The sequence below is a fragment of the Mesoplodon bidens genome (assembly GCF_964165515.1).
Source record: "Mesoplodon bidens genome assembly, chromosome: 12".
NCBI classification, from domain to species: domain Eukaryota; kingdom Metazoa; phylum Chordata; class Mammalia; order Artiodactyla; family Ziphiidae; genus Mesoplodon; species Mesoplodon bidens.
The window spans coordinates 44,229,132-44,245,457 of NC_138168.1; the positions used below are offsets into that span (position 1 = coordinate 44,229,132).

The 16,326-nt window shown below is 46.6% G+C and overlaps 1 protein-coding gene across 1 annotated transcript in view; it reads left to right on the forward strand.

The window, feature by feature from the left end:
• Positions 1-16,326, forward strand: part of LOC308625885 (uncharacterized protein) — a gene marked incomplete at its 3' end in the record, with an annotated part of 150,517 nt that overhangs the window by 128,817 nt on the left and 5,374 nt on the right. The window contains 7 exon segments of the mRNA XM_081250488.1: positions 3,997-4,146; positions 5,879-6,046; positions 7,938-8,093; positions 8,340-8,471; positions 9,117-9,206; positions 10,394-10,600; positions 12,629-12,749. Coding sequence (XP_081106614.1) covers positions 3,997-4,146; positions 5,879-6,046; positions 7,938-8,093; positions 8,340-8,471; positions 9,117-9,206; positions 10,394-10,600; positions 12,629-12,749 — 1,024 coding nt within the window.

Sequence of the window (16,326 nt, forward strand, 5' to 3'; positions counted from 1 at the left end):
ATGGGGTGCTATGTGATCTCCAAGAAGGGTGAACACAACCCAGCTAGAGGGAGGGGTGGGAAGTAGTCAGGGAAGACTTTCTGGAGGAGGTATTGTTTGGGCCAAGTTTTAAAGCACAAGTCGGAGTTGGCCAGAGGAAGAAGGGCTGGGGAGGGAAGTCAGCAATCTAGGAAGGGAGTTATAGCAGAGTTCAGAGGAGGACATTGTAAAGGTAGGCAGGGCCAGATCCTGAATGGCCTTGTGTGCAATCCGTATGAGTTTGGATTTCATCCCGGAGTCAGTGGGAAGTCACTGAAGCATTTTGTCAGCAGAGGTAGGTTTTAGAAATATCATCAAAACACCTTGTGTGTGCCTGAGGTTAGATAGATTGTTATGAGGGGCTCCAAGAGGAAGCAAACCACAGAAGCACAGTTTGCTCCCAGCAGGGTCAGACTTTTGCCATAACAAGGCCTGGCACCTACCTTGCTTCTCTCCAGGCTGGATCTCCAGAAGAATCCATGGGGCAATCTTGTGCTCTTCCAGCCGGTGCCACCCAGTACAGTTCAGGTTTAAGTGTTGGTGAAGAAATCAACCCACTGGAGGGCAGTGGGCCAACGGTCGTTACTCTGGTTCTTATGGAACCCAGGGGCCCGCCTTGGAGGGGAAGTTGGCAGATGAAGCCCCTTTGTGCTACACTTTGACATCGATCTGACTTTTAGTGACCTAGGAAGGCAGGGGTGAGTTGTAGAACAGCTTTTGAGAAACAAATTGCTCTGAGAGCTCATAGGACTGTGCCCAAAGAAGCACGTAGGCTGTAGTCCCACAACAGATGCTGCTCAGGTGGCTCCAGTGCTGCTTCTGGGAGGCCAAGTACCATCTGCAGAAGCAAAGTTCATCTGGAGAGAGGGACTGCTGGGAACTGGGAGTCTCCCTGCACCTCTCTGTCACCTGTCAGTCATTGCTGCCTGTCTGCTCCACTCAGACATGGTCCATGTGCCCACTGCAGATGCTCTGGCAGGGCCCTTACTCCTCTCCCTGCCTTCCCACTCGCCCCCTATATGCCATCGCCTTGAGCTGATCTTTCAGCCCAGTCTCCTGAGGCCTCAGCAGAGCCACTGAGGGAAGGAAGCAACATGATTTCTCTGGCCTCTGGAGATGCTCAAGGGGAGTCCTGGCCATTCTCACCTCTTTGGTGTAACACAGACTCATCCAAGGCTTCCTCCTTGTCTGGTTAAAATAGCATGCTGGCTAAGAGAGGACGGCAGAGGGCCATGGTGGTTCAAGTCTTCATTTCTGTTTGTTTGGGATCCTATATCTGCAGTGGCTATGGAGACATTAGTTTGAGAAGTGTTTGCCCTGTGGAGGCCTTGTTGGCATGCTCAAGTTTGGGTACTGCTGTCCAGGACAGAGAGGGGTGAGTCACTGTGGCTGACTCCAAGCACTGGGCCTGGCCCACCTAGATGAGGTCACTGGCCACACCCTGATGGCCCCAAATGTGGTCTCATGACTTCTCAAGCCTTCAGGCTTTCAACACACTCAGTCTGGGAAGTGCTATCTTTGTCAATACTAATTCATGTAGCCTTGGTCTTTTCACCATAAAGAAGTCAAGGTCCAGGGGATGGAATCTTGGTGCCCTTTGCCTTGGTGTCAGCAGCTGCCTCTGGCTGTCCTACTGCTCACTTTCCAGGACCAGGATGGATTGCCCTCACCCACCTCCTCTGAGGGAACCCCTTGAGGAGGCCCTGGAGAGTGAGGGTGGGAGGCTGAGCGCCTCCCCTGACTGCCTGGCTCCTGTTCATAAAATCCCCCATGAGCAGAGGTTTTCATCTACTGTTTCCATTATGCATGTCTTGAGTGCATCCTGCCAAACTGCTATAGTTGATAACCTTTACCAAAGCTTTACTATTTTTTAATTAGTATATATATTTTATTTAGACATACATTTTTATATATAATTATTTTAATTATATATACATTTTATGATTATATTAGAAAATAGAAATATGATGTATTAGAAAATATACTCATAATCTTACCCTCATTGATAGCCACTATTATTATTTTGGTGTCTTTCCTTCCAAATTTTATTTATAACTTTTAAAAATTCATGCACTTTTTTTTAACAAAATAAGATTATTCTATATGCCTTTTTGTTGTAGTGTACTTTTTTCACTTGAATGTATGTTATAAACATGTTTCCTTGTCAATAAACATACATCCACAGCACAATTTTTGGTGGCTGTTTAGTGTTTCATCCTATAGATGAATGAGATGGATTCAACCTGTTTTCCATTATTAAGTACCTTAGATTGTTTCCATTTTTCCTTTCTATTGGAAGGGCTACTCTAAAGAACATCTGTTAACATATATTTTTGTGTATAACCTTTATTATTCTCTAAAAATAAATTCCTGGAAGAGGAGTTACTGGATCAAAGAGCATGAATATTTTAAAACCCTTTCACAGCCACTGCTAGTCTGCCCTCCAAAGTACTACACTGATTTCTCCTCCTGTCAGCAGTGGTGAGCAAGCCACTTTCCTCACTCCATCAGTACTGGGTTTTTATCAGTATTTGCCATCTCCACTAGTTTGCCTGACCTGGCAAGCGTGTCTGGGCCCTCTCTGGAGGTCAGTGGCACAGAGGCTGCACTGATAGGACAGTGTCACCAGGACAATCAAATCAGAGCCAGGGGAATCACCCCAGGCTGGAAGGAGAACCTAGTTTCTGCAGCAAACTTCCAGTGAGCCTAGAGCTGTCCAGACCCTGGAAGTGTCACAGATAAAGCTCATCAAGTGAGCAGGCTGAATCTTGAAGTGGGCCCCATAAGACTGCCAGATACACACACAAACACACTCACTGATACACGTTGAGGGACACATACAGACATATAGAGACCTATACAAACACTCACAGAGGGAGACATACACAGAGAGGTACAGACACACAGAGAAACACACACAGACATGCATTTATGAATATAGACACACACACACACAAATGCACACAGACACACTTGCTGATATAGACACACACAGACACACAAGCACTCCCATGGACATGCAGGTCCTATTCAGGTAGATCTGCCCTACCTTCCACATATTGGCTCCCATTTCTCTTGGAGTCTAAACCTAAGTCTGCCTTGGACAGTTGGACTTTTCCTCTGTTCCTTAAAGACCACCTCTTCAAAAAGGGTGCCCAGCTGCCTAGAGAAAGGGAGGGAATGGGACTGCCTAGAGAGTGAGAACTATGGCCCTTTGACCAAGGCAAGTGCCCCTGTCAGATGCCCCACTTCAGAGGCCCCTCTGGCTCTGCTCCAGCCCCACCCTTCCCCACAGGAAATCCCCACGGCCAAGGGGACATGCCCACTCTGATCCCTGGCCTTCCTTCTGGACCATGCTCTGGATACCTGGGCACTGGAATTCCTGGCCCTTCCCTAGATCATCCTCCCCAGAGAGAGAATGGGCCTCACCACCCGTGAGCACACCCTGGCCTGTGGGGTAGACAAGGACAGCTGTGCAGGGGCGTGGACAGCTGGGGTGTCTGCTTATATGCATGCAAGCCCCCCTCCCACCCGTGTGATGTGAGGTCAAAGGGAGGAAGCGAAGGGGGTCAAACTGTAAACTATGGGTTGGAGACTAGCTCTCCCTGACCATATCTCAGCATAGAACTCAGAGTAGTCCAAGGATGATAAAAATCAAACCTGGCCTCCCGAGTCCCTTTGAAGGTCTGTTTTTCAAAGTAGGAGAATTAAACATTTTCATTTTAATAGTTTGATTTATAACCTTTAAATATTTAGAACACTTAGACACGTGGAACGTGGGCCTCCGATTGTACTCTTGTCCCTGGCCCTGCAAATGTTAAGAGCAGACCTGAAAGAGAGACTTGCAAGGCTATAGAGCTGATGTTTTTCCATGGAGGAGAAATGGAAGTGGGTCTGTGAGCCAAGGTAACATGTGCCTTGAGCTCTGGTGTGGTGGGGCTGCCTGGGGGAGCTGCTGTGAGTGATGCCCCTTTTCAGATCACTTTCAGGAAAGACCACCTTGAGGCCTGCCTCCTTTCCCTGGGTTGTGACGTGATGGCCAGAGAATGCAGCAACTTCGAGAGCTACTCCATGTGTTACGAGCATGTATTGGAGCATGCTAGGCAGAAGCTCTGCCAGAAAGAGCAAGTATGTTCCCAGACAGACAAGAAGTGCATTGGGGAAGGTGTGGGGAGGGGGGCCCAGGAATCACTCCAAAGAGGAAATAAAACACGGTGCCGTCTGGTGCAGGGAGGTGTTCTTTTGTTTGTTTGTTTTTGCGGTACGCGGGCCTCTCACTGTTGTGGCCTCTCCCGTTGCAGAGCAGAGTCTCCGGACACGCAGGCTCAGCGGCCATGGCTCACGGGCCCAGCCGCTCCATGGCATGTGGGATCTTCCTGGACCGGAGCACGAACCTGCATCCCCTGCATCGGCAGGCGGACTCTCAACCACTGCACCACCAGGGAAGCCCAGGGAGGTGTTCTTATGCAAGAATTGAGGGTAGATGGTCCTCTCCAAGGTTTTCTTCTCATTGGCTCATTTCCTTGGGCTCTGGTCTTCTCAGCTGGGAAGGTGATGGCCCCAGCAACACTGGGTTGTATGCTTTGGAGGGGTCTAGTGGGGAATATAAGAGGTAAGGCAGCTGGCCCCCAGGGGAAGATCTGTAGCTGATCTTCCCACCCTCAGCAAGCACAAGGGACTTTGTGCTATTCCTGGTTCAGCAAAGAAGCTAGGATCCTTGAATAAACTCTGTCTTTAGAATGCACATCATGGGTCTCACTGAGGAGACTTCCTTAAAATGAGATCCCGTCCTAAAGTTCAGTGGAGCAACAAGCACAGTCCTAGCTCCAGGTGGAGCCCGAGGATCTCAAAAAGAAGCACGAATAACACAGATAAGAGCTGTCTGGAGCGTGGTGCACTGAATAAATGTTTGAGTTTGGCTGTGTGCTGCTTTCTCCTTTTTAGGAATTAGACATTATATGAAGAGGTCAGAGTCCACCTGAAGACAAGGCTGGTCAGGTAGGTCAGTTATTACTAAAAAAGTCCTCCATTTGGGCTTCCCTGGTGGTGCAGTGGTTGAGAGTCCACCTGCCGATGCAGGGGACACGGGTTCGTGCCCCGGTCCGGGAAGATTCCACATGCCGCGGAGCGGCTGGGCCCGTGAGCCATGGCCGCTGAGCCTGCGCGTCCGGAGCCTGTGCTCCGCAACGGGAGAGGCCACAACAGTGAGAGGCCTGCGTACCGCAAAAAAAAAAAAAAAAAAGTTCTCCATTTCTCAAATCCACAATCTCAGCAGTAGTCAGACATGGGACATCCTGGTGTCATTTTCTTGTGCCCCTTCCTATAGAAATCCCATTTATGACTGGTCCACTGCAGAGACATCCAAGGAGTGTGCCTGTACTTTTTAAGCAATGAGGGCTTTTTATTTCTTAGTTTTTTGGTGACTTTTGTTATTTTTTATTGCTTTGTTTTTTCTTTTTGTTGTTTTTTTTTGGGGGGGGGGTGTTTGTTTTCTTTTGAGGCCATTGTACCTTCTGAGGAGGAGGTATATAGGCTAAGGTGTCATGGGGAGGCCAGTTCGGAAATGGAAGCCAAGACAGTTGAAGTATTTTCTCCAAAGTACTTAAGTAGCATCTCTTCTGGGTTCATTCATTCAGCAACCATTTATCAAGCACCTACTATGTGTCTGGAACTGTTCTGGGACCCTTAAGCCAACTTTAGCTTCTTCTGCCCACATTTGCACAACAGGATATTCACCTTCTTCATTAAGTTCAAAGTAGAATACCAATTCAACATTGATATATTGATACAAAGGACTCTTTTTGCAGTGGCCATTTGGAATTCCTGAATTATTTTCCATTAAAAAAATTTCTGCTACTAGATTGCAGAGCTCAGTCACAATATGATCATGGAAGTCACTGCCCAGAGAACTCGACTCACGGATTTGGAGGAGGAGACTCTGGATCTCAAAAAGCAAATTCAAAAAGGAGTCCAAGAAGAATATGAAGCATTAGTTCAAGCTTTGTTTGTGACATGTTTGCACATCAAAGTAAGTGACCTGGGTCAGATGTCTGGGCAGTCCTGTGGGGACCCGGGTGTACCTGACCCCCGCGGCAGCTGTACGGAGAGATCAATAACAGAGTGGGCTTTGTGACAACAAGAGATTGTTGGACCCAAGAATTCTCCAGCTCCAGGCTTTCATTGCAGAGAGTGAGTCAGCAATGAGTGGTCATTATTTTCCCAAAAGAGACACTGAATTTTAAATAACTTAGATATTTGCAGTTTTCCTCACTCTACTGCCATGTTGCCATCTGATTGCTGTTGAGGGAAGGGGGAGTTTCTTCTCCAAAACCCCAACAGTTTATGTCACTGTTTTGTCTATTGAATGACCATCCAAAACAGGAGAGCACAGTGCCCTGGGCCAGGCCAAACCCCAGTGTAGGTAGCAACAGCCGCCTCCTGGAAGCTCACTGGGCAGATTCAGAATCTGAATCAGCTTTCAGAGATTTTACAACCTTCAAAATGCCCACCAGCCTTTCTCTCACATCTGGTGTCAGGGAGCTGCTGACCTGTCAGTAAGGGTCCACCCAGAAGAGGAGTGAGGGGGTTCCCGTGTGCCCACAGCACTGTGGAAGCCTGTCACTGTCTTATGATGTCTGAGCAGCTGTAAGATGGAGACCCATGCCTAAAATGGGCTATTGTGGAGCCTGGTCCCCCTGCCCTACAAGTGAGAATTTCAGTACAGACCTACCACTCCCAAGTCCATGGCTTCCCCCAAACCTGCCCCCTTCTCTGCTATTAGATGTTCCCCAGAGCCAGCCCCATTTGGGTCCTTCCCTTACTCCCTTCCCCCAGAGGATTCCAGGGTGGTCCCTGGAGTTGGTCCATTGAGAGGAGTTTCCACTGATGCTCTAGCTTGGTCTGGTTATTCCAGAGAGGATTGGACCTTTCTCCTTACTGTGAAGTGTCCACAAAACACAAATGCTTACAAATATTAAGGTGTCCAAACCAACATGCATTGGGCCTGGTGCTGCAGGAGAGAGGTGAGCAGACAGTGAATTATAGAATTTACTAAGCCATCTTTCGGGTGTGAAATTGTTGAAAAATTTCTTAGGTTCTTTTTAGCTTCTGCCAGATTCCTAGACAAAAAGGAAATTCTCCACTTCTCTCAGTCTCAGTTAGTTCCACAAGCCCCTGAAGGTAGGGAATCGCTGTTTTACCCCAGGGCCCCAAGAAGATGGTGAAGCTTTTGCTGTGTGGCCAGTAGCCAGGTTTCCTGCTGTGGCTCCCCGGCACTAACCTCCTGTTTCCTCTCTCGGGAAGTGGTTCAGAGGTGAAAGGATATCCCACAGTCACCCCTCACCCAAAGATGCTAGGTCTCCAAGTTGTACTTACCGATGAGCAAGATATTTCACCATAAGCTGTTAGCCATAGCCATTCAGAACGGGCTGTTTCACAATGAGATTTCTGTTGGAGCCTAAAGAGGAAGGCGGCCAGCTTGATTCCTTCCTCTAATTTAATCTATTCTTAATGGAGTTCCTTGTTAGTGGCTCATGGACAATGTCTTGCCTAGTCAGGTTCTGCTGGGTCAAACTGATAGCAAAAATCCCTAGGTTCAAATTCCCAAGTAACCCTTTGTGTATGTGGGTGGAGGGCTGGGGGGCGGTTTGGTTTTCCGCCTGTGACCTCCCATTCTTCTACCTGCTCAACTTGTCTTGGCCTCTGACACCCACAGGCTCTGAGATGTGAGGGTGATGAAGCCCTGCGGGTTGAAGACAACACTAAAGGGGCCGCTAGTGAGGCTTCCAGACAATACCCGATGGAGTAATTGTCTGGGTGGATGTTGTTTTAATGTGATATCATTTCTGAAAGTTGGGTTTTAGGGGGCAAAGTGACTCTTCCTCAGCTGACCTTCCTGAACTTGAGCCTGCAATTTGCAGGAGAAGCTGGATGAGAATCAGCTTAATTTGATCCAGAAAGTGTGTGAGCTCATCGGTGAAGTAAGAACAGAAGGGACTGACAATACGAAAGAAAGGCCTAAAGAAGAAATGGGGTCCGCCAGACCTGACGAAGAAATGAAAGAAAATCCAGCCATAGTATGTGATCTCATTTTGAGTGGGGTATCAGCATTTCATCCTAGCGTCTGACACCCCTGCTCACTCTGTTTGCATTCCTGTCCTGTTTCCCTGAGAAATCCTTGTGTCAGGCATTTAAAAAGGGCACTGGGTCTCACTGCACAATTGTCTCATCTTCTGGAAGGCATGTTTCTGATGTCAGGATTCGTGTCCTTCCTGAGAAAAGTGCTGGGGGCAGCCTTTTCTGAAAGTGAGCCTTCTAAGCAGAAGCAGCTGCTGGCCTTGGAGCAGGACAACTGCAGCCTGGCCGCCCTGGTGTGCAAAATGAGGAGCCTGGGCCACTGGAGGCTGGCGGTGCAGCAGGAGCACTTCCGGGGCCAGCTGAGCAGGGCTGAGAAGGTGAGAGAGCTGAGGGAGGGAGGCCCGGCCCAGCAGGGGGAGGGGGTGGCACTGGCCTCCTTGGCTGCAGCTGCTGTGCTGGTGTCAGGTAGCAAGTTTTCCTGGGAACGGGCAATAGCAGAGCCTGGGGAGAAATAGGAAAGAGCCAGAAGCAAATGGCAAAGAAGCAAATGAGAGAACAGATCAGAGAGTTTAGCACAAGGGAAGAGAAAAGATGGAGCGGGCAAGCTTTGTCAAAACACTGCAAATCCTTGAGTTTCAAGCATGATGATCTGTGGAAAATGAAGTAACAATAAGTGGAAAATCTGCTTTAAGGAAAATTGAAACCAGAGCACATATCAATAGTGGTTTGGAAACTTTTACTTACTGTTTCTGAAAGTCTTTATTTACTCTGATCTGTCACCCTGTTCTTAACTGAAATCAAGGAAGCCGTGGCCAGCAGGAGCTGTGTTCTACCAGAAATTTTAAAGAACGATGGATGACGAAGTGGTTTAGAGACTGCTTGGGAAGCTTAAAATACAGAAAGGAAACTTATATCCCACCTTACTGTGTTTGGGATGTCCACAGGAAGCTATGCAAAGTAAAAAAGAGTGTTTGAACATCAAACTAATGGCAGAACAAGAAGTGCTTTTATTTTGTCAGCAGCTATTGGCTCTAAGGCAGGCCCTGGCCAGGGCTCAGGCAGACAACGTGAGGATGTGCAAGCAGCAGGAGAGCCAGGTGTCTGAGCTCAGAACCCCTCTTCCTCCCTCTCTTTGAACACGCTCTGGCGACCAGACGTGGCACCGAGTTGCCTGTAGCAGTCACCCGAGGAACACAGTGTGAAGCCAAGCAGACGGCGCTACTGGTGAGAGATGGCCCGGACCCCGGCTTCCCTTCTGCCTTCTTTCCAGCCCAGAAAACGGGGGCAGTGGCCAAAAGGCTTTTGTTCTTGTTCATATTTGGCTAAGATGGTGAAATATAGCTCATAACTAAGATTGTTCTGTGCGTTTCTCTGAGGATCTTTTTTACCCAGAGGGCATCTTGGGGTCTGGGTCTCTGCCTCTAATACATTCCTTTCACGCTCCAAGCATGTTTTCCATGAGTGTGGCCCAGCCATCAGCGTTATGCCCCAAGCAGAGAGTCTTGGTTCCTTTCCTGATGACCCAAACTAAGTCTTGATTTCAGAAGTTACTGCTGCTCTATAGGGACTGGCACCAAAATAAAGGCTTTTTAAGTCTAAGCTCTTAATAACTGTGCCAACCCTCTGAACATGAATGAAACAGAGACCCTAGGTTTAGAGAGAGAACAGCTGAGTTCAAATAACAGCCTGGGAAAGCTGGGCATATTTTAAAACGTAAAATATAATTTGTTCCTATTGGACCCTAATTCTTCCATTATTGTGTGCCAGTGAGTTATGATGTATAATTATATAAAGTCACCCTACAAATATTAATCATCATTATTAATATTATAATTAAGGATCGACCTTCTAGTGACTGTTGATTAGAAAAATTTCAGAACAGAACCAATTATTACTACTCTTTTCCTTTTCCAACCATCTGGAACCTGGCTTCCTCAGGGCTATTTTGGAAGTCGAAACAGAGACAAGATTAGCACCTCCCTTCCCCACTCACTGTACGTATTGCATCACCCTGTCTCTCCAGGTTCAGCCCTTCCGTTGCTATTGCGCGATAAAGGCCGAGTGACAGGGCAAATGTAGTTTGTGGTAGATATGACTATTTGGTCTTGCTACTGGCTGGCACAGGACAGGATAGAGCAGCTGGGCTGTGGTACCCTGAGCCCAGGAATACCTCACACAGTTCTGCCCCTGGGCACTAATGGAGGGGACATTTGTGTTGGCCAACCTCTCATCCCCTGCCCTCTGCTGAGAAGAAAGACTCTGTGCCTTTCTTGTTTCCTTTGGCCTTTTCCTGCCATAGGCGCAATTGCTGAAAGAATTAGAACACAGAGTGACCCAGGAAGCTCTCCACCGGCAGCAGCTGGATTTAATGAAAACCTCTAGCATGGAGAAGCTTTTGGAGGATGTGGAGCAAAAAGAACAGCACCTGCAGCTCCTTACTGAAGAGGCCAAGAGGGCTTCTAAACTGGGCCAGCTCCAGCAGAAGAAAATTCAGAGAGAACTCCGATAGGTAACTCCAGTGAGAGGTAGTAAATCAGGGTGTACCAGCCACAGCTCTTTGATTCTTCCCGTCTTTTCCATGCCTCTCATGCCTCCACAGCGGTGTTCCTCACCTTTGTCACTCCCAGGAACAGCGGGGAAATGGAAATATCTATACCTGGGTGATTGTTCAGGCTGCTTGTGACAAAAGATGATGGCTTGACTGCCACGAGGCCCAGAATCTTGGCATCTTTGTAAGCCACTTGAAAAACATATTTCTACCTGGCTCTAATCTTTGAACCAGGAGGGATCTTTTGGAAAATCCCGACGAGTAATCTGGAAAAGCAGCAAGTATTATGGAAGCTATTATAAGGGAATTTTATTCATGGTGTTTCTGGAACTGCAGAAATAAAAAAGGAAAGGCAAAATGGTTTCCAGACCCAATATGTTCTTCTTAAATATACCCCACAGTCGGGGCTTCCCTGGTGGCGCAGTGGTTGGGAGTCCGTCTGCCGATGCAGGGGACACGGGTTCGTGCCCCGGTCCAGGAAGATCCCACATGCCACGGAGCGGCTGGGCCCGTGAGCCATGGCCACTGAGCCTGCGCGTCCGGAACCTGCGCTCCGCAACGGGAGAGGCCACAACAGTGAGAGGCCCGTGTACCGCAAAAAAAAAAAAATACCCCACAGCAAAAAAAAAAAAGGGAGGAAATAATATAGTGTACGTGCGGACTAATGCAAGTCCCAACAAAGGAGACCATAGAATTAAATTCAACACAGAGGGAAAAAACAAAAAAAACTGAGCACCTTCTGGGGTAGGTGCTTCACACATATTCATTGAATGAATAAGTCAGTTAATTCACCAGAGATATTAGGAAACAGAAATCAGAAGTTTAAATTAAATGATTGGCCAAGTGTTTCAAGTGCTCAAGGAGGTCAGTAAGGAGAATTTTACAAAAATAAATGACAAAAAAAAGGATAAAAAATGTATCCTCTCACAGTTCAGGAGGCCAGAGTCTGAAATCAAGATGTGGGTCCCTACAGCAGGCTCTGGCAGGACCCGTTCCATGGCTCTCCTAGCTGCTGGGGGCTGCCTGCCATCCCCCGCGTCCCTCCGCGTGCAGCTACAGCTCTTCAGTCCTGGCCGCCTTCCCTGTCTCTCTCTCTCTCTCTCTCTCTCTCTCTCCCTCCCTCCGTCCCTCCCTCCCTGTGTTTATACTTGCTTCACTTTTTGTAAGGTCATCAACATTGGATTTAGGGCCCACCCTTTAATCCAGTATGACTTCATCTTAACTTAATCACATGTACAAAGACTATTTTCCAAATAAAGTCACATTTTGAGGTTCCAGGTGGACACTTTGTGGGGGACACTATTCAACCCATTACACTATTACTTTTTTTTTTATAATTAAAAACAATTAGGAGATGATAAAAATAAATTAAAAAAGAAAAAATGCCTGTGATCTATGCAGATGAGGCATGCTTTGGACCTAGCGACTCTCTGGCTAGGGGACTCTGGGTAAGGGTTGCAAGGGGAGAGCAAACACAAAGTTAGCCTCCGGTTGTGGGCCCTGTGTCAGGCCTGGAGACAGTGCTCAGAGCATTCCCTGCACATGATGAGTTGAACTCAGCATAGAGATCTGGGAGAGAGATCACGTCTTTGCTTGAAGCCATCCAGGGGCTCCCACAGGTTCTTGGGGTAGATGCATGGCTTGGCCTACAAGGTGAACTGGTTCCTCCCCCCTCTCCACTTCCCCTCTAATAAAATAAACATAAAAGATATGACTTTTGTGAGTAAACTTCTGGCTATTATAAGGTAATAAAGGGTTCCAAGGGCTGCCTCTGTCCCTCTCTGATTAAGTTCTTGGCCTTCCTGGAGCTCCTGATTTTCAGAAGGCTGAGTTCAGCCTGACCAGGATTTCATGAAGACTTGTATTCCTGGGGTAGCCTGGGACCCACACTCTCCCTAGGAATCCCCCCTAACCCACCCCTCACAGTGAACTGACGAAAGTGTGCACCAAGAATCATCTCTGCTTCCCAAGCACTTTTCCCTTCAGATGAGAATCTGGCTTGCCCACGAGCGTAGCGTGGAGCTGGACGCTTTCCAGTGGGTGGAAGAGCTACAAAGTCAGCTTAGTGACACTGAGAGATCCTCTGCCCAGAGGAGCTCACCAGGCGGTAAGGATACCCTTTCTCTCTCTAAGTTCTCAGGGTCCAGGGTCAGGATTGAAGGAGGGCCGCAGGGACTAACGATAACAAACCAGTGGTTATTGAGTGGGTGCTCCATGTTTGTTGAATGAATGAATAAACCTTCATCCTCAATTGCAGTCAGAACTTTCTACTTCAGTTCACCTTGGAGTACGGATAGGCTATACTAAAAAGTTTCAATCATAAAAACTGGTTCCAGTTGAAATATGTCAACTAAAGAACATTGTGTAGTTCACTAGATTTTGAAGCATCTTAACACCTTGGTCCTATAGAGGAGTAGAATTTGTCACCCTAATATGTCTCTTTGGCATATTGTTTTAAGCTGGTTGTTTCTGAGAAAAAGCAGACATTGGAAAGAAGTTGCCCTTTTGTAAAAAATGTTTACAGTTGTAAGGCTATCTCCCTCTTCAGTACGAGGAAGAGGAGGATGACCGAATCTTTAGAAATTTATCTGTGGAAAAGACAAATCTGTGTAAGTCTTACCCTTGTTTATTGTGCTTTTCTTGGTAACCTCCCATAGCTGACTTTCCTCCATCCTCATCATCCTCTTCTGTCTTTAGCTGAGGATGGTATTTAAGTTGAGAGCTTCGGTAATGTTGGCAAGTAACTCAGTTTTCCTGAGTCTCTCCCATGTATACATGTTATTAAACTTTTGTCTGATGTTCTCGTGTTAATCAATCTCATGTCAATTCAATTCTTAGACCAGCCAGAAGAACCTAGAAGAGTAGAGGAAAATTTCTTCCTCCCCGATAGGATATTAATAACCACATTTCTCAGATGTTACTCATAAAGTACATCATGATTCTTGGGTCCTAGGGGCATGAGGAGTATTATGGAAATGGCAATCAAAACAGCACTCTGGACAATGCAGCCAGCAAATAGCAATGGAACAGAGGCCAGACCCCAGGATGTCTCTAAACTAACTTCTTCCCCTGTAAGATGAGGACTAAATAAATTCCAAGTTCTCTTCTAGAGCTATCAAAAATATTACCCAATCAGTAGCCACGATCAGCCTATTGTTAAGGTCAGCCAAGCTCCTCCTTTCTGTTCCATAGCATAGCTGGTGGGTGAGGGTATGGACTTCGGGGTAAGACAGCCAAAGTTCAAATCCTTCCTCTGTCACTGCTAGCTGTGTGACCTTGGAGAGGTTTATTCACCTCTCTGAAAAATACCCACCTCAAAGGTGTATTCTGAGGACTCAGTGAAACAATGTGTGTCTGCCACAGAGTGTAGTAGCACTAGGTCATTGTGCAAATGTTGGTTATTACACTTTCATATATGTGTGTCCTCCTTTATGTGTTTCCTTTTGGCTACTTATAGTGTGAATGATGTGAGAAAACATAGTCTGTCAGAGGCAGAAAGATTATTTTCAAAGGTCAAGATAGTTTGGGTTTTCTAAGAACAAGGCTGGGCTTGTTGGTAAAGCCCCAGGGTGCTCCTGCCTGCCAGTGCCTGCTGCCTGGGCCCTGACTGTGGGGCTGGCGTCCCCCACCCCAGCCCAGGTCCAGAGAGGAAGCATATCAAGAGCACCCAAGGGCCCTATTTTGACCACCCACCCTGAGTGGCTCTGTCCTTGCACTCTCCTCTCCACCCTCGCTGGGGTTTTCTGTTTCTCCCTTTCCCCTCTGCCTCCAGCCCAGCCAAGCATCTTTTAAATTCCTTTCCGAGTTAACATGTCCTCTCAAACTGCCATCTGTGTCCTCTAAGACCTGCACATTTACGAAGAAGGACCAGAGTGGGGCAGGAGGCAGGTGGGGAGAACCCTAATTCCCAGGATTGGGGACACGGCAGGAGTAAAAGAGAAGCCTGTCTTTCAGGAAGCAGAGGTAGAAGTTACTCCCAAGTCTCAGCCCCCATCTGTCCCCTTCTGCAGCGACGGGAGGGGGTTTGCTTAGGACTTTCTACATGTTGTCTACTGAAGAAAAATGCACAACCTAAAAGCTGCAAATTAAGTTTTATTTGGGGAGCTTACTAAGGACTGTAGCCCAGGAGACAGCCTCTCAGATAGCTTTGAGGAACTGCTCTGAAGAGGTAGAGAAGGATCCAGGATATAGAGGAGTTTTGCTGAAAAACAAACCATGTGGTTGAACAACATAAGATTACTGCTAATCACAAAAATAACAAGTTAATGATTTTAGTGCTTTTCTATATATGGGAAGATGCAAGAGTCTGGGCTCATTGAAATTATTCCCTAGATATGCATCCTAGCCATCTAGGGCCAGCTTCCAGAGCACAGAATGTTTCCTGTTTTTCTCCATCCTAAATTCCCCTCAGGGCACACTGAGGGGAGCAGAACTTCAGTAGCTGATGGCTTGATGGCAGGCAACATTCTTCATTTACTGGAATGGCAGGCAACATTCCCTTTCCAGAGTGTAGATTCATCAGAGGTCATACCTGTCTAAATTTAGTACCAAGCACTGCAAGAGGACAACCAGATATTACCTATACTATTGGTGCTAAAATGTAAAAGTCAGCCATTACCACTCCTTCCTCAGATGTCTAGCCAGAAGCGTGAGGTGACCCAGGTCTCTCTCCTTTCTGTAGAGGTGATCACAGCAGCCTCCCTGCTTCCCAGCACAAGCAGAATTAAGGGGCAAGTTCTCTTTACTTAGCATTAACATGGATCCCCTTAGGATCTTGTAACTCCTGAGAAATTACAATTTGTTCTAGTTCAGTTACTCTCAAAATGCTTAAGGAAAAAAATGAAATCAATTGGCTCACAAAACTGAAATGTTCAGAGATGGATTGGCTTAAGCTGGCTTGATTAAGGTTTGTTTTTATTTTTTGAATTTTTATTGATATACAATGTTGTGTTAGTTTCTGGTGTACAGCAAATTGATTCAGATATATATATATATACATATGTATATATATATATTCTTTTTCATATTCTTTTGCCTTAGTTTGTTACAAGATATTGAATATAGTTCCCTGTGCTATGCAGTAGGACTTCGTTGTTTATCTATTTTATATACAGTAGTTAGTATCTACTAATCTCAAACTCCTAATTTACCCCTCCCCCCCACCTTTCCCCTTTGGCAACCAGAAATTTGTTTTCTACATCTGTGGGTCTATTTCTGGTTTGTAAAGAAGTTCATTTGTATCATATTTTAGATTCCATATATAAGTGATATCATATTTGTCTTTCTCTGTCTGACTTACTTCACTTAGTATGATAATCTCTAGGTCCATCCACGTTGCTGCAAATGGCTATATTTCATCCTTTTTTTAATAGCTTAGTATTTCATTGTGTGTGTGTGTGTGTGTGTGTATCTCACATCTTCTTTATCCATTCATCTGTTGATGGACATTTAGGTTGCTTCCACGTCTTCTCTACTGTAAATAGTGCTGCTATGAACGTTGGGGTGCATGTGTCTTTTCAAATTACAGTTTTCTCTGGATATATGCCCAGGAGTGGGATTGCTGGATCATATGGCAACTATTTTTTAGCTTTTTAAGGATTTTCCATACTGTTTTCCATACTGGCTGTACCAATTTACATTCCCACCAACAGTGTAGGAGGGCTCCCTTTTCTCCACACGCTCTC